Genomic DNA, 21,389 nt, shown 5'->3' with positions numbered 1-21,389 from the left:
GGATGCCCGTCGTTCCCTAGACGCACTGAACTACAGTATGATCTGAACTACCCCTTCCTTCTCGGCTACACATCCAGCATGACAGACCACCTCGCAGTACGTCTGAGAAAAAACGCAGGTCTAACTGCTTTTTAAACTTCTACATTGTCCACGTCCTCAAGAATGGATCTAATTAAAACGTTGCACTCGTCATCATCACCGGAGCGATGCCAACGTTTCTGAGAGAGGGCTGGAGATGTTGCACCACATGACTTACTCGGTCTTGGATGGGATGGGAGTCATATATAATTTCTCTTCTCCTATTGGTCCGGGGGCTGACTTTTGACACGCAGACAAAGGAACCTCCTGCCATATAAATAGGGCTGATTGGACTTTATTATTCTAGCATCACGGCAGCAGGTTTCCAAGCTTGGAGTTACTCTAGTCACCACAACTGTATGCCTGCTTGAAGTAGTTAAAACAGGGCACTGCAGCACAAGGAGTCTGCATGTCTGCTTAGACATGCTCAGCTTTGTGGATAACCGGATTCTGTTGCTGCTTGCAGTAACTTCATTCCTAGCATCATGCCAATGTAAGTTTGATATCTGCTTTTTTGTGTGTTTTACCGAGGATTTTTGGTCCCTTTTAAAGAGTTCGGAGGACCTCACAGCGCGTATGCTCGGCTTTTATATGGAACTTACTTGGGAATCAACCGAGGACAGCTAAAAGTTCATTTGAGGGTTTCCCTTTGGCTATCCAGTGTAAAACCGAACGGATCCTGGTCGTTTCCGCGGATTCTTCTTGCTTTTTCTGTGGATACAATTGCAATTTAATTAGTCTCTGTGAGAGAGAGAAAACGTACTGATGAAAAGGGTTATTACAGCCCTGAACAAATATTTTAAAGTTCTTTAATTAGTATCTTTGAACAAATTTTAGCCCAGTGGAACTACCGACATTTAGGCTACTGTTGGAATGTGTTAATGACACTTCTAGTGATGAAAAGTTTGGGGCGTTGTTGTACGTACTGTACCATGAGTCCAGGGAATTAACCTTTATTATAAGGAATTTGAAGGCTGCCCCCTGGTGGTCAAATTGACCAGCATCTTCTTTGGCATCAACCTCTACAATTTATTTTTATAGAAAGAAACATAGAGCTTTACAAAAGTATAGATGTTTGATCCCGAAATTATGTATAGATATATTAATTAAGGTAATTATTGCAGTTTATGGCCTAGTTTCCAGGTAAAATATAAGGTACTCTATAGTTAGGGTTAGTGCTATTTCGTTCAAATATAGCCACTTTTAGTATTATGCGATTAAGTGCAATTATTTTAAAGTAATACAAAACAAATTTGAGTTATATTTAGAAGGAATATAAACGCAACATTATTTCCCAGATTTGTTGTTTTAGTGTTCAAAGGCGCCACCTAGTGGATACTTTAGGGCGTGACACAAAAGTAATTACAGGCGATGCAACTCCACTTCAATAAACAGGAGGGAAGGACCAGTTATATAAAATCAGTTGTCATGCCACATCCTACTGAGGTCACCACCCACTGCGGCCTGAACAAGAAAAAGCCTAGGTCACCAGAGGTCATCAATAGCAATGTATGTACACAGTGCTGGCGACTCAAAATGTCAGTCTGGTTCTTCAATTAAATCTTTTTAAAACTAATTTGGCACAGTTATCAAGTTACCAGTTATCAAGAGTGCAGTGTAGGGAAAGGATGTATCACAACATGACAACACAACATATAATTCTGTATTACATAAAGGCATGGGTCACTTGGTTTACAGCAATATATCCACACAACCAGTGTGCTTTAATCTGGTCTGTCCATCACAAGTGTGCCTTGTTGACAAACAAGTCCTCAGGGGGCTTTTAGCAGGTGTCTAAATGTCAGTGACGTTTACAGTCGATCGGAGATGTCCAACAGAGAAGCAAATGCAATTCTCTAACAGTTAAAGATCTTGGTACTCCCAAGTGCGGCTGAATTTTAGCGTTGGCCATAAAGAATAGCCTAGGCCTTTTTTTAAATCTTTAATTACATCTTAGATCATAGATCAAAGACTTTCATATCAAACCTCTGCTGCCTTGCCTCAATGTACTCACTGAACAGTTATTTTATTTAGGTTTATAGCATGAAAATATTGTTTGTCAAAGTGAGAAGAAAGAATTCAGAAAGTATCAGACTGTGATGATATTCTGACTGATGTTCCCTCTCCCCCTTTCTCTCCTCTCACTCCTCCTCCATCCAACATCTCAGCGGTTAGTACTTCTGCATGATCTTTTTTTTTAAATTCAAACAGCTTTAAAAAAAACATATTTTACCTTTGTGCGTCTTGTCTGTTGGCTCCACGTTCCAGGCTGATATTTGGTGGCAAAATATCCCTAATGTCGACAGCTTGAGCAATCTCAACTATAGCAAAGCGTTCCGGGTAGAATTTTGTTTCTTCTTCACTCTCTGCCGGGGACTCACTGAGGGTCCCATTGGCCAGGGGTTAGTGTCGGTGAAAGCTAAAACCTAACTGGGTACAATGGGCCTTTTAAAAGGGTCAGTGGCAGGTCTGAAAGCTAAACATGGCTGGCACATTCCAGGCTCCATTTGCAAACTTTCAGACTAGTGCTGGTCTAGGATCAGTTTAGCCTGTTTGTATATTAATATTATGAGAACAAGGAGGAGATGGATCTCGAATATGACTCCTACAATAAGAAGCTATTTGAATAGATTTTGAGATGGATTGTGATCATGTTTATGTAACTGATTTTATATATTTATGTACAGTATTGAATACTTTATTACCAGTTCACAACTGTCTGGTATGGTTGAGATTGCTCTAGATTGTGTCGCTGATGTTGTTTCACAGCAGTTATACTGGCAGCATGACATTTTAACATGTTTTTGAGATTATTGGTTATGACTGATGTATTGATTAATACGCTAGTGTACCTTAATGCCATGTGGTAGGAACCTGGATTAAGTAAATTAACCGGCTTTATAGTGTTATTTTAAACATGCCTATGCAAATGTGATATACTCTGTTTGATATCTCACCTAGTCATCTGCATAAGCATGGGACTAACACGAAATTACTTATGCATGCAATACTGTTTCACTGCACAGGCAACTAACATAACACATGATTCATTAGTATGAGTGGGAGTTCAGGATAAGCTTATGTACTAATGTTAATGCTAATGTTGATATTGCCAACACGTTGAATGACATTAGGCAAGTGGGGAAAGACTGAATAAATAAATCTTACATTTATTTATCCTCTTTTCAATTTAGGAAGTGCGCAAGGTGAGCAAACGTTCTCCTGTGTCATATACTAGCAGGTGTGGCGTGTCTGAACATTGAGGTCAAAGTTCATTCTGAGGCTTAGCCAGAATGCTTGTCGACATTTTCCATTACTGTGTTGACGTTCTTTGTCCTCAAACCTTTGAGGTTGAGTTCAGACACACGTTGCGTACACGTACGTGCACCATCATGACAGATGTTATTCATGGGCTACTGCTTCCATGACAGCAATGCAATCAACTAAGTCATAAAATGATGATTGTCGTTGGCCTGCTTTTTTCGCTTGAGGCGGCGAACAACTTCTTAAAACTCATATTTGACTCTTTTTCCCTGTGTGCGTTTGTCTGATTCGTATATTTTCTCACCGCAGGGACCAACGGGGGAGAAGGGACCTCGAGGTGACAGGGTAAGCAATGAAAAACGCAGCCTGTTCAGTGGGATTTTTAAATGCTTTGGTGCTTTGATGCTGGTGTGCACCTCTGGTATGTCAAGTGTCTACACTGGCTTAAATGCCAATTTCTTAGGGAACTCAATTATATACTTTGACCCCTGTTGTGGCCCCACCCATTTTTCACAGAGGCCTACATCCTTGATGTTGACACCAATTATTAGTGGATGCATTTTGACCCTCATGGTATTAACGGAAGTAACATATGCCCAGCAATGGGTTTAGAGTCATGTGAAGTTAACTAACATAGTCCTTTTTCTGTCGCCAGTGGTGGATGTCATGTTAATGCTAATGTGGCTCATGTTCGCTAGCTAGCTAACAAAACAACCATGTGACAGCAAGTCGCCGTTGCGCCAAAGTAAATTATGTTTTCAGTAAACATTTCTTGTCAACAATAAGCCAACCTTATCAGACTGGATCCATAATCGTGCGCACATCAGTTTTGTTACTGAACACCCAACTTGCCTCAAATAACCTTCTGTGGGAGGTCATTAAAGTCAGTTGAGAAGTGTACTTTATCCCTGTGTAAATGTACAGACATTAGCCTTTTTGTAAGGAGAACTTTCAGGCTGGTGAAATTATTGTTATAATGAATGTTTTATTGACTAATTGCAGAGGTGACGAATTACACAGGTGGCAGAAAAAGTGTGACATTTCTGTAGGCTCTCCAGGATTCCTAATTGTTTCAGGTCCTAAGTCAGACTTTAAGAGTTTGGGACGATAAGAAAGGCAAAAGATATGACGAAACGGAAACGAATGATAAAAATCATGAACTAATGGTTTTGCAGTATTTTAACCCGTTTTCTGTGTCTGCCTGATAGGGTCCACAAGGTCGCAATGGAAGAGATGGCAAGCCTGGCCTGACCGGCCCCGCTGGTCCCCCCGGCCCCCCTGGACTTGGTGGAGTAGGTCAACATATAACATCCTTTGGACCCCTCAGAAATATCTGTTAAATATGTTTCTGTGAAGAATGTTTTGACTCTGAACGTCACCAACCGGGCCCGTCTGTTTTGAGGGGACACAGACTTAAAGACGTTTTCTTTCAAAGTCTGCCGTTTCACGGTTTTTGAAGCCAAACGTGGCACTCACTAGGGATGGATTACATTTGGTCGTCCTCTATTTCAGAATTCTGTTTCATCCCATGACCCCGCGGTATAGCACGCGACCTCCCTTACCCTGATGATCTCATACCCTGTTGCTGTTCGACCCTGCAACATATGACCCTTTGACCCCACCATGACCCCAAATGAAACAGTAAAGCATTAAAATGGCTACCAGTACTGTTGCCACATGACTACTGCTATGTCCTTAAACACACAAGGATTATATTTTGAGAATTTAGTTTCACACCAAAATTAATAGACCAAATACTGGAACATTTTGTCAATATTGTTCATCCTTTTCTGAAACTCTTATGACCACTGTTCTCAGTGTGGTCAACACCCTCAACCAAACATCCGGGAATAATGTTACAAAATTTTAAACTGCTATACTATTGTTATTTGTGAAAAAATACATGGTGATTAATGGATTTACCTCAATGTGGCATTTATTTGTAGGCATTTAAATGGGCTAATAATTTGTGTCCCTTTTATATTTTGCCAGAACTTTGCTGCTCAGTATGATCATGGAAAAGGAGCTGATCCCGGACCTGGACCTGCGGTGAGTCTCAACACAGAGAATCATGATGAATCAACCCCAAACTGAGAAAGTAAAGATGAATCAACTCCAAAATGAGAAAATAAAGATGAATCAACCCCAAACTGAGAAAGTAAAGATGAATCAAAAGTAAAGATGTATCTGTTTCATTCAACACTTACATTAAGTAATTTTGTAGAAACTCTTATCTAGAGCCAACCACTCTAATGAGTGCATACATTTTCTCACTGGAAACCCATGAGAATCAGACCCACAACCCTTGCATTGCAACTAGCTCTAACCCATATACACAGGTACATTGGGAAGGCTTGACATTAATACAGTGCACCCCAGCATCCAATATTGTATCTAGGTGTAGCATAACGAACTATGCAAAGGAGGGAGACTTCCTGACACCAAAGTCCCCATTCTGTCAGGTCCAAGTCGGAACTACATCGCAGCTAGCCCCTGCCTAGCATCTAGGACCTAGAACTGGCAGTGTATTCGCTTAGACCAGTTGACTTCACTGTCCCTATTCCCTGGGAAACTAGCCCTGTCCTAACATGTGGCACTTGTGTAGATTAGTGCCAACAGGGTCTATTTTGAGGTTCTCCCAGGAACAACATTGTGCTCATAGGTGGTTCTAGATCCCCCAGTGTTTCAACACTGAACAGAACAACGCCATCCTCAGCCGCGAAGCAGAAGTCGCGGTGTTACACCGAGCTCTGGACAAACTCTGGACCGGTGCGCCGCAGCCAGAGTAGTGTGGATGTTGACTTTCTTCAAATACACTGAAAGGATGTGAATGTGTTTGGTTTAAATTGGATGTGTCTTCTCCTTTTAGGGTTTGATGGGACCTAGAGGACCCAACGGACCTCCCGGCCCTCCCGTAAGTGCCCCTCCAATGTAACACGTCAAATGACAGAAATTACACGCGTGTGTGTTTCCGTCTCTTCTAAACCTGACAAGAAGGCCGGTGGTCACTTTTAAGCGGCCAGAGTTTTCCCCTGGTCACGTCACATGGTCAGAATGGAATAACTGCACGTCCCTGCTCATTTCACCTGACCTATTCGGGGGGTCATCTAACCCATGGTGTCTTCTGCTCATCCTCAGGGACCCCAAGGATTCACAGGCCATGCTGGAGAGCCCGGGGAGCCTGGACAGACCGTAAGAGAATGCTGAGCAACCCACATTTTCCACATAGAATGACAACCAGATTTCTACATGTTCCTCTGTTCACACTCCACCCCCACGACCCTTTATCCTCTCACCACATGTCCTCCTCTAAGGCCCCACGTGTATTAGAATAACGAAACGCAGCCAGAACCCCTGATATCCCGTCCGTCAGGTTAAGCTGAATGGATTTTTCCGTGGGCGTTCAGACATGGATATCCCGGTGCAGCCGATTATATATCGAATTGCTACACACGTGCAGCCATACACACTGCAATGCTACACAGGAAAAACAACTCTGAATTTGACTGTGACCTTAACCTCATCTCTGACCTCTGACCTGTCGCCTCTCATCCAAGGGCCCCGTTGGTGCACGCGGACCCCCTGGACCCTCTGGCAAAGCTGGAGATGATGTAAGTAAAAGGTTTCAATCATCTTGAGCTATTTTGGTGAAATTATTATCCATGGCAATACTTTACCACATTAATATCCAAATAATTGGATATGGAGCAACACTACAGAAGAGCTTTATTTTGAGTGGATGCATCCATTCTCATGCGATGTGTGTTTGTTCACTCGTAGGGTAACAATGGCAGACCTGGCAAGCCCGGTGACAGAGGTGGCCCTGGAACCCAGGTGAGGGAAAAAGTCCAGAAGTGAAATATACTGTCGGGAAGAAATGGCAACGGTTTTATCATGTGGGCAGACACTCGGGCAGTTTTTCATGACATCTCTGCCTCCTTCGTAGGGTGCTCGTGGATTCCCCGGAACTCCTGGACTTCCTGGAATGAAGGGACACAGAGTGAGTATTTGCATACATACCAGCCTGGCCCCGCCTCCTACACCGACTTTGAGAACGTGTTAAACACCTGTTCGGCTCTGATGACACACCTGGGTGGCGTTCAAGAGACAGTAACGCTCTACGAAGGTTACGGATGGACATTTCTTAGGCAGGGATGACATGCTTCTCGTTCCCACATGATAAAGAAGCATGTCTGTTCTACATAATGGATTTCTTTGTTCTGTTCGGATGTTCTGTTTTGTCGCATCCTACCAAATGTGACACTCTTCCGTTCGCTTAAGTCGTTTCTCACAGAATCTGAAGTAGCTTCTCCTGCTTCCTGTTTCTCACAGTTCATAGTGCTCATTTCAAATGACTTCCTATTCACTGTTCGGAGCACTAGTTTTGACCTACGTGGCATCTTGTCAAGTGCACCGCGAAGGACATAGGACGTCATTTGAGCCGCATGCGTCGTATACTGAGGAATCTGTTTTAGTGTTGGAGATGGTTTTGGCTCGTAATCACTACTTTCATGACGACCGGCTGAAATTGTCCAAAATCCCTGTAGCACCCCTGTAACTGTTTTGAATTGTAATGGCTCAGAACCGTCTCAGGATACTAACTTGTTCTCTTTTTACTTCAGGGCTACAATGGTCTGGATGGACGCAAGGGAGAGCCTGGTGCAGCTGGTGCTAAGGTAACATCTAAATCACTGTGTCCCAAAGGCCTTGTTCAGGAGTGAGTCGATCCCGGACACAGACTAAGCCATTGTTTAGTCCCGGACTAGGCTTTTATTCCACGTTTAGAATCAACCTGGCTCTGGTTAACCGGCGCTGTCACACCTAAAAGGATTTGACGCTAGTCCCAGGCATGAAGCCGTCGAAATGTCAATGTTTCTTCTGTCGCTCATCGTAGTACATCAGAGCCATCGCAGCCTTTCATTTCGCTCATGGCTGCCTGTCTAGATGTGTCTCGAGAGTTCACACCCTTTGAACTGTCACCTCCCACTAGGGCCTGTACTCTAAACACCTGTTCTTGTTTACTCCTGCAGGGTGAGAACGGTGCCCATGGTGCTAATGGAACCCCTGGACCAGCCGTAAGTTCAGTCTTTTAAATCATACTGTTCCCCTAGTCTTGTAAATCAACAGTCTTGTAAATCATACTGTTCCCCTAGTCTTGTAAATCTACAGTCTTGTAAATCTCACTGTTCCCCCAGTCTTGTAAATCTTACTGTTCCCCCAGTCTTGTAAATCTTACTGTTCCCCCAGTCTTTTAAATCATACTGTTCCCCCATTCACATGTGACCTGCCTAATCAAGCCTTAGTGTACCTCACATTTATTCTTCACATTTATTCTTAACCATTTGTCCCCCCCCACAGGGTCCTCGTGGTCTGAATGGAGAGAGAGGTCGTGCAGGCCCTGCTGGACCTGCTGGTGCCCGCGGTGCTGATGGCAGTACTGGACCCGCCGGGCCCGCTGTGAGTACCGCTTCCCCTTTTACCCACTGCCTTTCACTGCTTAACCTCACTGGATCACCAAAGAGGGACACGTTTTTTTGTGCATAACTACCAATCTTCAATTCATTATATTTTTATCCCTCTTATATTTTTCAAAATATATTTTTCAAAAACATTACTATATTGTCCCTTGATATTGTTCCAGTCTCCACTGGAGGGGAAAAAAGTAGGGTGTACATTATTTTGACGACCTCACTAGAGTTTTAACAACACTTTTCTAGCAAAGATGCAATCTAGGATTCCTCACCTAATCCAAATCTGAATCATCACAGGTGGAAATATTAAAATTGAAGTTAGATCATCTGCTTCTAGAATGAATTTATTTCACAACAATTACCAGAACCCTATACCTCATGTCCTCTATCTAAATCCTGTTTCCCAGGGTCCTCTTGGAGCAGCTGGCCCCCCTGGTTTCCCCGGTGCCCCTGGCCCCAAGGTGAGTGCAGTGACGTCATGGTTCCCAGAGTGTTTCTCCATTTGTCAGTGTGGTCCTCAGAAAAGGTCTCAATGACCTTATCACCATGAACTACGGAGAAGAATCTCAGTTCTCTGAACTGTAGAACCACCTCAGTGGAGCTCTCTCCATAACCCAAAACAAAATGAATCCCAAATTGGTTGTCCCTATCCAACAATGATAATGTGAGAACAGTTTTAATGTCTAAATGGACCAATCGCCTGAGAATTTATTTAGTAGTCCATACAACATCTACTTAACAACATCTGATTATCCAGTGCGTTGCTTTGTGGGACTCAGATGGTGTCTTGTCCTCCGGTTAACAGGGTGAGATCGGAGCTATTGGAGCAACCGGCCCAACCGGCCCTCAGGGATCCAGAGGAGAGCCCGGTACCAATGGAGCCGTTGGCCCAGTCGGCCCTGTTGTAAGTATCCGGTACCACCACACCAGTCACACAGGGCTCCATCATGGTTCTCGTATCTGACGTCGATACTGTGACTTTCTTCAGTGGTCCTGTTATTATTTCTTCCGCAGCCTTGGCTGGCTGATGTGTTATTGTTCTGGCATTCCTTGACCGTCTTGTTTGTAAACACACCCTCTTTCTTTTCCTGTCCATGTAGGGCAACCCTGGTAACAACGGAATCAATGGCGCCAAAGGAGCTGCTGTAAGTTTTCTGGATATCGTAGCATTTTCAGTTGACTGGACTGAAAGTCATTAGAGGTCAAGATGTAGAATATCATTCACTTGATTGATGCATGTAGGAAGGAATAGAGTGGTGGTTGAAATACCAGACTACACACACAGCACCAACACACAGTACACCTCAAAAACAGCATCATCAATGCATCATTTAGTCTTCAGAATTCATCAAATATCTTAATTAATTCCGTTTTTCACAGTTTACACAAAACAAACAGACATTCTCCGAAACAGTCCTTGGGACACCATTCAGCATTATGGTGAATGTCTATCCTTCCAGTAAAATCAGCTGCTCTCCTTCGTCTAGGGTCTTCCCGGTGTTGCTGGAGCCCCCGGTTTCCCCGGAGCAAGAGGAGGACCCGGCCCCCAGGGCCCCCAGGGATCCACTGGAGCTAGAGGCCTTGGCGTGAGTACCGACGGCCCTGAAAAACCTAAAAACTAAACCTGACCCGTAAAAGCAGCGAAACAGCCCATCACTTCATCCACACATGAATGTAACAGTCGGTTGAGTGTAATGTGACCAGGTACCTGTGTCTCTTGAACTGCAGGGTGACCCCGGAGTCGCTGGACAGAAGGGAGACGCTGGTGCCAAGGGAGAGCCTGTGAGTAGACCTTCAGCTGTTCCGTGGTGCGATGGTGATGTGGCCTTCGTTTCCATGGTCCACCGCTGTCGTCTCCGTCTCTGATGTCTCTGGTGTCTCTGTCCTCCAGGGTCACTCCGGACCCGCTGGGCCTCCTGGGCCCGCCGGTGAGGAGGGAAAGAGAGGCTCGACTGGCGAGCCCGGCGCCACCGGTCCTGCTGGTCTGCGTGGAGCTAGAGTGAGTGCACGGTAACCGGTCCAGGGGCGAAATGTTGTTGTGGTTCGTGTACAGGTCCAGGTGGGGGACTCAGGTGTGCTTGTGTCTCTCATAGGGAGGTGTTGGAAACCGTGGCGTGCCCGGCCTGGAGGGAAGAGCTGGTCCCATCGTAAGTCAGGAACACATTATTGCGTTCATTAAACTGTCTCAGTATTTACAGTGATGGACATTTGTCTGAGGCAGCTCCTCTCTCCGCCAGGGTATGCCCGGAGCTCGTGGCGCCACCGGCCCTTCTGGTATCCGTGGACCCCCTGGTGATGCCGGACGTGCTGGCGAGCCTGGTCTGACTGGACCCAGAGTGAGTATCCACACGATCCTGTCCATCAAAAGGTTTCCGTCAGAAACGCTGCATCTGAATGACTGACACCCTGTTTCTTCTTAAAGGGCCTCCCTGGAAGCCCTGGGCAGGGTGGACCCCCTGGCAAGGAAGGCCCCTCTGTAAGTAAACATCTTCCCCAATGTGTGTCAAACCGAATACGTCATCCTGACGATTGTCTGCTCCAACACAGCTGAGGATCACAGTTATGGATTGCTAGTGATTGATTTCTATGAGGCTGGTTAAACATGTGGCCCAGAGTATTATCACATAGCCAGAGTATTATCACATAGCCAGAGTATTATCACATAGCCAGAGTATTATCACATAGCCAGAGTATCATCACATAGCCAGAGTATCATCACATAGCCAGAGTATCATCACATAGCCAGAGTATTATCACATAGCCAGAGTATTATCACATAGCCAGAGTATTATCACATACCCAGAATATTGTCACATACCCAGAATATTGTCACATACCTGGAAGTGTTGTTCCATATCTGACCCCCAGTGTTTTGTGTCCTCTGACAGGGTGCTGCTGGTCAGGATGGCCGTACTGGCCCCCCCGGCCCAACTGGACCCAGAGGCCAGCCCGGTAACATCGGTTTCCCCGGCCCCAAAGGACCTGGAGTAAGTAGAAATAGGAACCAGAACCAGGAAGTAAATCCAGGAAATCAATCTGCCAGAGGTCAACCTAATATAACATGAGCTTGAACAGTGGAAGGGACATTTTAGGTGTAGTTCATCACTTTTAGTAATTCACTTTTAAGCCCGTATTATTTTAATGTAGCACAAAACATATCAACAATACCCAATATATAAGAAAATGCATTCATGACTGCGTTTGAAAAAAGTGAAATTGGGTAGATGGATGGAATAAACGTAATGCTTGAATTCCTGAACTTCAATGATTGTGTCCATTTTAATCTTTAATGTATTATCTATTCAGTCAAAATCCAATTATTTCGAAATCTAAACATTCACAGCATAATCATTCATTATGCTCCAAATGTAAAAGATTTGTGTGATTGGTGGTGTGAACATTTTCTTTTAATCACCGTTTTAACCAGTGGCTCATTTGTTTTGATCTTCCTTTAACTCTTCTGCTCTCCTCCCTCCCTGCAGGGTGAGGCTGGCAAGGCTGGAGATAAGGGATCTACAGGTGCCACCGGTCTGAGAGTAAGTGAACCCCCCCGCCCCCCCACACACATTCAAAACACATCCCGCACTTCAGCACCTGTCCACAAGCAGCAGAGTGCTTGGTGGGGCTACCTATTCCTGGACCGTAACATGGTATCCCTGACAGGAGTCAACCAGTCAAAACAAACACTTTGGTGTAGAACATTAGCAATGTATCGTACTGCAATACTGGTGACTAACTGCCAGTATTTGACATCCCTCTGCCCCCCCCTTCTCTCTCTGCGTAGGGACCCCCTGGCCCCGATGGCAACAACGGAGCCCCAGGCCCAATGGGAGTTGTTGTAAGTAGCCCACCCAGATTTCTCAAAACAGGAAGAGACTGAATGGTACCTCACACCGCGTTGCGCTGACCGTGCCTTTGTGCTCCTCTACAGGGCAACACCGGTGAGAAGGGAGAGCAGGGACCATCCGGTGCTCCTGGTTTCCAGGGTCTTCCCGGCCCCGCTGGACCCGCTGGTGAGGCTGGCAAGTCTGGCAACCAGGTGAGTGACCAGACCCGGGAGCTTTGCACCCGAGACACAGGCACGGAGCGCATCGAAAGGACCGAACACAACCACACAGATGTCCACAGAGAAATATGGACTACAAAATGCGTGTTTTTTTTCTTCATGACCCATATGTTGTTAATAGTACAAAAAGAGGCTCATATATATGTACATATTTTCAGTAACCCAGCATTGTCCTGTTCTGCACTAACAAAGGATTCATCTGTCCACAGGGTATGCCCGGTGACCAAGGTCTTTCAGGACCTGCTGGTGTCAAGGTATGTCTACTGCTGTATATCAGCCCTTTGGTCTCCAGACACCTGTTGCCATGCGCCCAGTCACCTGAAGTCTTAGGCAGAGCGTTATCTAGGCCTCATCTGGGCCCTGCTGTCTTCACACTGCCAGAGCCCTGGTTGTAACCACTGCCCTCTCTCTCTCTCCTTCCACTCATAGGGAGAGCGTGGAAACACCGGCCCTGCCGGTTCTGCCGGATCCCAGGGACCTATTGGTGCCCGTGGACCCGCTGGAACTCCTGGACCCGATGGTGGAAAGGTGAACACTGCCCTATGAGAGGCTTATTACCATATGACCAAGTTCCACTCTAAAAAGAAAATGTTCCTGGGGGTTCCTTTAAGGGTTCGGTGGGGGAACTCCTATAAGTTCTTCCAAGAAACCTTTAAAAGGGTTCTCCAACCAACACTTTTTTTTTAATTGTTCCTCATAGAACCATGTGAAGAGCATTTTGGGGTTGGTTTTTTAGCGGGTTAGCTTGTTTATATGGTAAGAATCATTGGGCTTATAGTTTCTAAGTAACTGATGCTCCAAGGACCTTTTCTTGTTCAGAGTGTTTCTCCCTGACGAGCTTTGAGCTTTAACCTTTCTTCACCAACGTGCCTCTGTTTCAGGGAGAGCCCGGTGCTGCTGGTGCTGCTGGTGCCCCTGGACACCAAGGACCCGGTGGAATGCCCGGTGAGCGTGGTGCTGCCGGTACTCCTGGACCCAAGGGGGAGAAGGTACGTCCCCCAGAACTTGCACATCAGAAACATTAATTTCCACAAGACGACTGGAAGTTGCATGAACCCTTTAATTCACTTCAGTGATCATTTAAAATGTACTGATGTGGAGGACAGTGCTCAATAAGACTTGATTGCAAGCCCTGGTGGAATTTGACATGTTTAGCCAAAACTGGCATATTTCCATTGGACTGGTGAAAACGGGTTGATTGTGGTTTCATTTTCAATAACACGTATTTGACTCCTTCTACTCCAGGGTGAGGGTGGACACAGAGGACTCGAGGGTAACCTGGGAAGAGACGGCGCCCGCGTAAGTTCCTTCCTCATCTTCTTCGGTCTCTGTCACAGGCCACGTTCAAACACATTGTTGGTCCTGCCTCTGTTGAGGTCTGACGTTGTTGCCCTTCCTCGTGTTCTAGGGAGCCCCCGGACCAAGCGGACCTCCTGGACCCTCCGGAGCTAACGGAGAAAAGGTAACCGGCCCAAATATCGTGCCCCGTGGCCGGAACCCGTGGAAGGACACCAGACGATGGATGTGATACATGGGTTTAAATAAGGATACATATTGTGGGGTGATTCACTTGGAAAGTTCTGTCAACAATTATGCAAATCAGAGAAATTCAAGATGGCCGACGGTTCGCTGATACCACGGCAGAGGCACTGCAGGGGTCAGTCCACACTCTGGGCTCACAAGTGATCAAGATGGGGAATGAATCCACTCTCTAGCTCATCACGAATGATCAAGAAGGGGAATGAACCGCATTGTGAAATTTGGTCATTCTGAAATGTTTGGACAACGAAAAGCAACTCAACCGGCAGCCAGCAGCACCCACCCCCCACAGCTTGTCAAGCGAGAACCTCAACGTTGCCACCTGCTGGACAGCTTGCTGCAGCACACAGGCACAATGTCACCAGATTTTTTAGGTCATTTCCAAGGATGGAAACAGCTTGAATTTAGATATTTTTACTTTTTCATCATAAAATGTTAGTAATTGGAAAACATGACCTCCTTGTTTAAAAAATGTTTTTATCCCGTGCGTTTTTACTGGACATGAAGAGACCACAGAGACACAGCCTGGACAACCATTATATTATGTTAGAATAATTTAAATCAAATAATTTTTATATTTTCTTGATCTACAGGAAAATTACCACCAATCTTTTGCATTTTAAAGAAATGCTAGTTAATACATTTCATTGTGTTGAACTTGAAGATCCAGAGTTGACTGAAGAAGTTGTTGAAGTTGATTCTTGTCTGCTTTGTATTCATATTTACTATCTTTGCTTGTTTTCAGGGTGAGTCTGGCTCCTTCGGCCCTGCTGGACCTGCTGGCCTTCGTGGACCCCCTGTAAGTACTTACAGGATAACAACTTGTAACACGCCTATAATATATTATAACACATCTATAACACATGTAGAATATATAATAACACATCTATGACACATTATAACACATTTGTTATACATTATAACTACAACGCACAAGGGAGTGTGGTATATGACAATCATACCATTGCTAAGTGCTGTTTTTATTTTTATCGCCGGCTGCCTTGAAATGCCACTTAGCTGTAGTATGTTGCCAATAAATCACAACTCCCCCGAGACACATTATGGCTATTATAAACATTTACATATGCAATTAAAACGGTGTAAAGTAATGTGACGTTGTAGTCATGGTATCGCGTATGATCTCACACAACATGGCTTTCAGCCAATCTGCATTCAGGTTCTGAACATATACCATGTCATCTCGTCAGCCCCAATGAAAGGAATTAAGGACCCACATGATTTATCATTCGGGAATGTCTACCCAACAGACCCTATTTTTCAGGCATCGCTTATGAAGGCCATGTCATATCGATTGTTAGTGTATGTCTGGGTGGCTGTGTACCGCACTTCCACACAAAGGGGACTCCTCTGACCCCGTGGCGCCCTGTGATTGTGCTCCGTTTCAGGGAGAGCGTGGAGAGGTCGGACCTGCAGGTCCCCCTGGCTTCGCCGGACCCCATGTAAGTTGGCTCGCCCCCTGATCCGAGGCCCCGGCGCCACACAAAACACACACGATTCTTTGCATTTGTGCAGCCGTTGCCCTGTGCGTTCTGACCCGGGCCCGTTTGTCCAATGCAGGGTGCTGACGGTCAGCCCGGACCAAGAGGAGACAAGGGACCCGCTGGAGGAAAGGGAGACACAGGACCCGCTGGAGCCGCCGGGCCCTCCGGCCAAACTGGACCTTCTGTAAGTGCCCCCCCCCAGGCCTGTCGCCAACATCTCTAGAGGGGCTGGGTTAAGTCAGTTCATACAGTGTGCACACGCACACGGGCACATGGCGGGGGAGATGGTCGGATGTGGAGATGCACCCTGACTTTTCATTCCTTGTGCCTGTCCAGGGTGCTACCGGACCTGCTGGGCCCCCTGGTCCTCGTGGTGATGTTGGACCTACTGTGAGTACTGTCATGGATATCACACACACACACATACACACACAGAAGGACAACAAGCTTTCTGTGATGGAGTGGCCAAACTGCTTTCTAACCTTTGACCTTTGTGCGTGTCCTTTCACCTCAGGGTCTGACTGGTTTCCCTGGTGCTGCAGGTAGAGTTGGAACCCCTGGTCCCGCTGTAAGTAAACACACACACACACACACACACTTCACACACGTCAACCTGTCGTGAGAGACGACATCCCTGCTGATTTTGAACACACCACCCGTCCCGTCCTCTCCTCCCAACACAGGGCATCGCCGGCCCCCCTGGCTCCGCCGGCCCCGCTGGTAAGGATGGCCCTCGTGGTCTCCGTGGTGACCCTGGTCCCGCTGGACCTGCTGGAGAACAGGGACAAGTTGGACCCCCTGGTGTTTCTGGAGACAAGGGTGCCAGTGGAGAGAGCGGCCCCCCTGTAAGTCAGCATAGCACGCCAGCTGAGGGTTCTCAGTGAGGTTGTCATTTGTTCTCAGAAGGTTTTACATTGCTGGCAGCATGGGCCAAAACAGTTCTCATCAGATAGGAACATGGGGGCAATGGGTTTGCGTTTCTTTCTCTGACCTCTGACACCCTGTTCTCTTGTTCCTGTTCAGGGTCCCCCTGGTACCCCTGGACCCCAAGGTCTTCTCGGACCCGCTGGATTTGTTGGCCTGCCTGGTTCTCGTGGTGACAAGGGTCTGCCTGGAGCTCCCGGCCCCGTGGTGAGCATATAAACACCTGTTGCTTCAGAACGTTTTCAAAACGTTCCTAGCAGACATGACTGACAAGAAAAACTAAAAATATACATTTCTTTGCCACATTATTTGGACAAACTGCTACCTGTCTATGAACTATAGGGGAAATATTTTGGATTAAATAGGCCTGAAATCGCTTCTCGAAAGGCCTGTTATTCCAGATTTGAGCCCATCCGTTCACTCTTCCGTCTGTCGACGAGCTCCTGGTAGAACGGCGACTGTGCGGCGGTGTGGCACGCGTTAACCCTTTCACGCCCTTTGTCTCTCAGGGTGAGCCTGGAAGACTTGGACCTGCCGGTGCCTCTGGTCCCCGTGGTCCCGTCGGTAACATCGGCATGCCTGGCATGAATGGCGCTCAGGGAGAGGCCGGACGCGAGGTGAGACCTGATTGTTTGACTGATTCATTGGTTAATGGATTGGTTTATTGCTTTATTGATTGACTGAACAGTTGAACAAGCACTGAGAGCCTGTGTCTGGAACACACTATAGACGCCACAGTTCCCGTGGCAACACAATTAACATGCCTGCGTCGCCCCACAGGGTAGCCCCGGCAACGACGGACCTCCCGGCCGTCCCGGAGCTGCTGGCCACAAGGTACAGTGCAGGAGGAAGTCATAGACACTCACTGAGAGGGGTGGAGGAGATCAGTACCAGTGGAAAACCTTCACCTCTCAACCTTGAACCTTTGCCCCCTTGCAGGGTGACCGCGGCGAGCCTGGTTCCCCCGGAGCCCTTGGAAACTCTGGTCAGCCCGGACCCAACGGACCCTCTGGCGCAACCGGTAGCCCCGGAAACCGCGGAGAGACTGTAAGTTCACAGATCACTCAGACGGCCGAGTTCTGCCGTACACTTTCACGACGTCTCCATGTCTAACTCTGTCCCTCGCCCGCCTCCCCCCAGGGCCCGGTCGGAAACTCTGGTGCCGTCGGACCCGCCGGAGCTCGCGGTGCCCCCGTAAGTGTCTCGCCCGCCGCCGCCTCGGCCGCCGGATTACAGTACGCCCAAAGGTTTCGAGCCCGAGTCGGGCTTGTGCGTCAGGCCCGTGTGTGAGAACGTCCATGCCCCGCTCAACGGTTTTACCGCGTCTTGTTTCAGGGCCCCGCCGGTCCCCGTGGCGAGAAAGGCGTGGCTGGAGAGAAGGGAGACAGAGGCATGAAGGGTCTGCGCGGACACGGCGGTCTCCAGGGAATGCCCGGACCCAACGTAAGTCGTCGTGGCCCGCGGGATGAGCGCCGCTCTGATCATCCAATGCGTCCTTTTCACCCACAGCCAATCCGCATAATTTCATGTCCTAATCTTGACATGGTCTGACCTCTTCCCGAGTGTCCCTTCCCATGAGTCCACAGCTGCAATAGCCTCCCACATTTAACCTGTGTCACGTCTCACGTGTCCTTTTGCCGTAGCCACATCTGACCTCTCACATCTGCTCACCTGTCTACAGGGACCCGCTGGTGAGACTGGTGCTTCTGGTATGACCGGCCCCGCTGGACCCAGAGTAAGGACCTGTCCATTTTCACGTCATTTGCTTCCTCTGCTGGGTCTTCTTCCTACCGGGCAGATATGGGATTAACCACCTGTCCTTGTCTCTAGGGCCCCGCTGGACCTCACGGCCCCCCTGGTAAGGACGGCAGAGCTGGAAGTCATGGTGCTATTGGACCCGTTGGACACCGCGGTCCTCCCGGACACATTGGACCTGCTGTGAGTACATATCTTGTGCACACGCTGCCTCCTCAGAACCGGCTGGCAAGGGCCGAAATTTTCTGGTGTGGTCGTGTATGGCTGGTGTGAAGGCAGACACTGGCCGCATACGTTCCATCGCGCGCCGGAAAATACTGTGCGGTTAAATCCGGTAGCAGGGGGACGGTGTGAATATGGCGTAGCGGCAGCGTCACGAGCAGAGGCCAACCTTACTAACTCCCCGTCGCTGCACCTACAGGGACCCCCCGGATCTCCTGGTATTCCCGGGCCCGCCGGTCCCGCTGGCGGCGGATACGACCAGTCTGGTGGATACGACGAGTACAGGGCCGACCAGCCTTCACTCAGGGCCAAGGACTACGAGGTGGACGCCACCATCAAGTCCCTCAACACCCAGATCGAGAACCTGCTCACCCCAGAGGGCTCCAAGAAGAACCCCGCCCGTACCTGCAGAGACATCAGACTCACCCACCCCGAATGGAGCAGCGGTGAGTCGACGGCACCAGACCCACCCTTTGGCTTTCCCTTTATCCACTGGCTTGACTCACTGAGGCTCTTTAGTCCCAGAGTACGTTTAACAGTATCGGCTATCAGCGCTAACCACTGTCGGTCTCATCCACCCCCGGGGCAGGATTCTACTGGATCGACCCCAACCAGGGCTGCATCGCCGACGCCATCAAGGTCCACTGCGACTTCGCCACCGGGCACACCTGCATCCACCCTCACCCTGAGAGCATCGCCCGCAAGAACTGGTACAGGAGCGCTGAGAGCAAGAAGCACGTCTGGTTCGGCGAGACCATCAACGGTGGTACTGAGGTGAGTGGGACCCAAAGGGCACCGGGCCTACCGACTCCAGGGGCCATTTTGATTCCGTTTTAAAGGGTGTTGCCGGTTATTCGCCGTGTTTTTTTGTCCGAGCCCCCCCACCGAAACCGTAGCCGGATACCGGAGCCCTGGTTTTTGATTCCTCTCATGCGTTTCACAGTTTGCTTACAACGACGAGACCCTGAGCCCCCAGAGCATGGCCACCCAGCTGGCCTTCATGCGTCTCCTGGCAAACCAGGCCACCCAGAACATTACGTACCACTGCAAGAACAGCGTGGCCTACATGGACGGAGAGAACGGAGACCTGAAGAAGGCCGTGCTCCTGCAGGGCTCCAACGACGTGGAGCTGAGGGCTGAGGGCAACAGCCGCTTCACCTTCAGCGTTCTGGAGGACGGCTGCACTGTAAGTACCCTTTCCGTTTCCACCGTGGCATTCTCAGCCATGGCTTTGTTCACTCTGGTTTCGCTCACAGAAGGCAGATGCAGTGAATAGTGGAGGGTTCAGGGTTCATTGTGGCTCCGGGTAGTTTTCTGATTATTGAAAGAGTTTGGAAACCTGACTATTTAAAGTGGCCTAGGCTGTTCTAAGTAAAACCGGGGACACTGTTCTGATGCATGGTTTCCCCTTCTGTCCTACCTCTGCAGAGACACACTGGCCAATGGAGCAAGACAGTCATTGAATACAGAACAAATAAACCATCTCGCCTGCCCATCCTCGACATTGCACCTTTGGACATTGGTGGAGCTGATCAAGAGTTTGGTTTGGACATTGGCCCAGTCTGTTTCAAATAAATGGACTCATGATAAATTAAAAAAGAGAGAAAGAAAGAAAAAAAGAAAAAATCTCTGCCCTTCTTTCTGTGTTGTTTTTTATACCGAATGCTGATTTCCTCTGCGACTCCACTTGCTTAAGCTGGGCTCTATCGGAGAGGACCAATGGACTGAACGGAGCGTTGTGCAATGCAAATTAATACAGCATCCCAAAGAGACGCGGGGAAACACCATGTTGTGGGACATGCCATCATTTTGTAAAAAATAAAAAGAAGTGTAATAAAAACGCTGAAAGTATTCATCACTTTGTGGTCTTTGTATATCTTCCGAAGAGGAGGTTTAAAACCACAATTCATTTTTTATATTACAAAAAAGGTTGAAGCTACCTCATGCCTGTGTTTAAGAAAATAATATTGAGAACCTGTTTGATCCACAACCTAGATGTTACGAGTTCAATGGCTTCAAGCTCTGTCCTGTATCAAAGGTGCTGAATTACTTGAAGCGGAGATCTATGGTGCTAAACATGCAGCTGTGGACGAGGAGGAAACCACTCTTACTGTATTAGTTTGTATTGACTTTGAAGAGTCTTGCACAGGTCCCCCTGATAAACCCCATTTTAAGCAGGTGGAATTCTCCTTAATCTGGTCTGATGTTTGTCCGGTTTTGACTTTTTATTTTTGTTTGTTGATTTTTTTTTTCAACTTTTTTTTTGTCTAGAAGTTTTGTTCTTGTTCAGGCATTTTACTCCTTCAAATCCCCCTCTTCAATGCAGTGTTCATGCTGACAGCACATTATTTCATCCATTTCTAATGGATTTTAGGCGGCCTCTCTCTCTCAAAACAAAACCACAAAGTTTATTGTACCTATTTTGTATATGTGAGATGTTTAAATAAATTGTGAAAAGTTCTGAAATAAAGCATGTCCAGTGTTCCAAAACAACACCATTCAATGACTAAAGTGCTTTCATGTTTTATGATGATGATGATGATACATTAAATGAGGTTGGAGTTGAAA

The 21,389-nt window shown here is 47.4% G+C and overlaps 1 protein-coding gene across 2 annotated transcripts; it reads left to right on the top strand.

Moving 5' to 3' along the window:
* Positions 1-368: 368 nt before the first annotated feature.
* Positions 369-21,389, top strand: col1a2 (collagen, type I, alpha 2). Of its 2 annotated transcripts, XM_010891507.5 has the most exons (50): positions 369-571; positions 2,247-2,248; positions 3,273-3,284; positions 3,652-3,687; positions 4,551-4,634; positions 5,335-5,391; positions 6,212-6,256; positions 6,481-6,534; positions 6,900-6,953; positions 7,123-7,176; positions 7,289-7,342; positions 7,965-8,018; positions 8,373-8,417; positions 8,701-8,799; positions 9,221-9,274; positions 9,619-9,717; positions 9,914-9,958; positions 10,301-10,399; positions 10,542-10,595; positions 10,705-10,812; positions 10,907-10,960; positions 11,051-11,149; positions 11,236-11,289; positions 11,702-11,800; positions 12,296-12,349; positions 12,598-12,651; positions 12,745-12,852; positions 13,089-13,133; positions 13,309-13,407; positions 13,761-13,868; positions 14,125-14,178; positions 14,288-14,341; positions 15,164-15,217; positions 15,825-15,878; positions 15,997-16,104; positions 16,257-16,310; positions 16,435-16,488; positions 16,604-16,765; positions 16,944-17,051; positions 17,354-17,461; positions 17,625-17,678; positions 17,784-17,891; positions 17,985-18,038; positions 18,180-18,287; positions 18,526-18,579; positions 18,675-18,782; positions 19,021-19,267; positions 19,411-19,595; positions 19,765-20,007; positions 20,250-21,389. In XM_010891507.5, the coding sequence occupies exons 1-50, from the start codon at positions 502-504 to the stop codon at positions 20,394-20,396; spliced, it is 4,071 nt and encodes a 1,356-aa protein (XP_010889809.1). In that variant the 5' UTR covers positions 369-501; the 3' UTR covers positions 20,397-21,389. The 2 variants fall into 2 exon arrangements, with proteins under 2 accessions (XP_010889809.1, XP_010889810.1); XM_010891508.5 differs by lacking the exon at positions 3,273-3,284 and having other exon boundaries at positions 370-571.

The sequence above is a fragment of the Esox lucius genome, chromosome 10, assembly GCF_011004845.1.
Source record: "Esox lucius isolate fEsoLuc1 chromosome 10, fEsoLuc1.pri, whole genome shotgun sequence".
In the NCBI taxonomy this organism is placed as follows: Eukaryota; Metazoa; Chordata; class Actinopteri; order Esociformes; family Esocidae; genus Esox; species Esox lucius.
The sequence above is the reverse complement of the archived record's forward strand: the minus strand, read 5'-3'. Positions and strand labels throughout refer to the sequence as shown.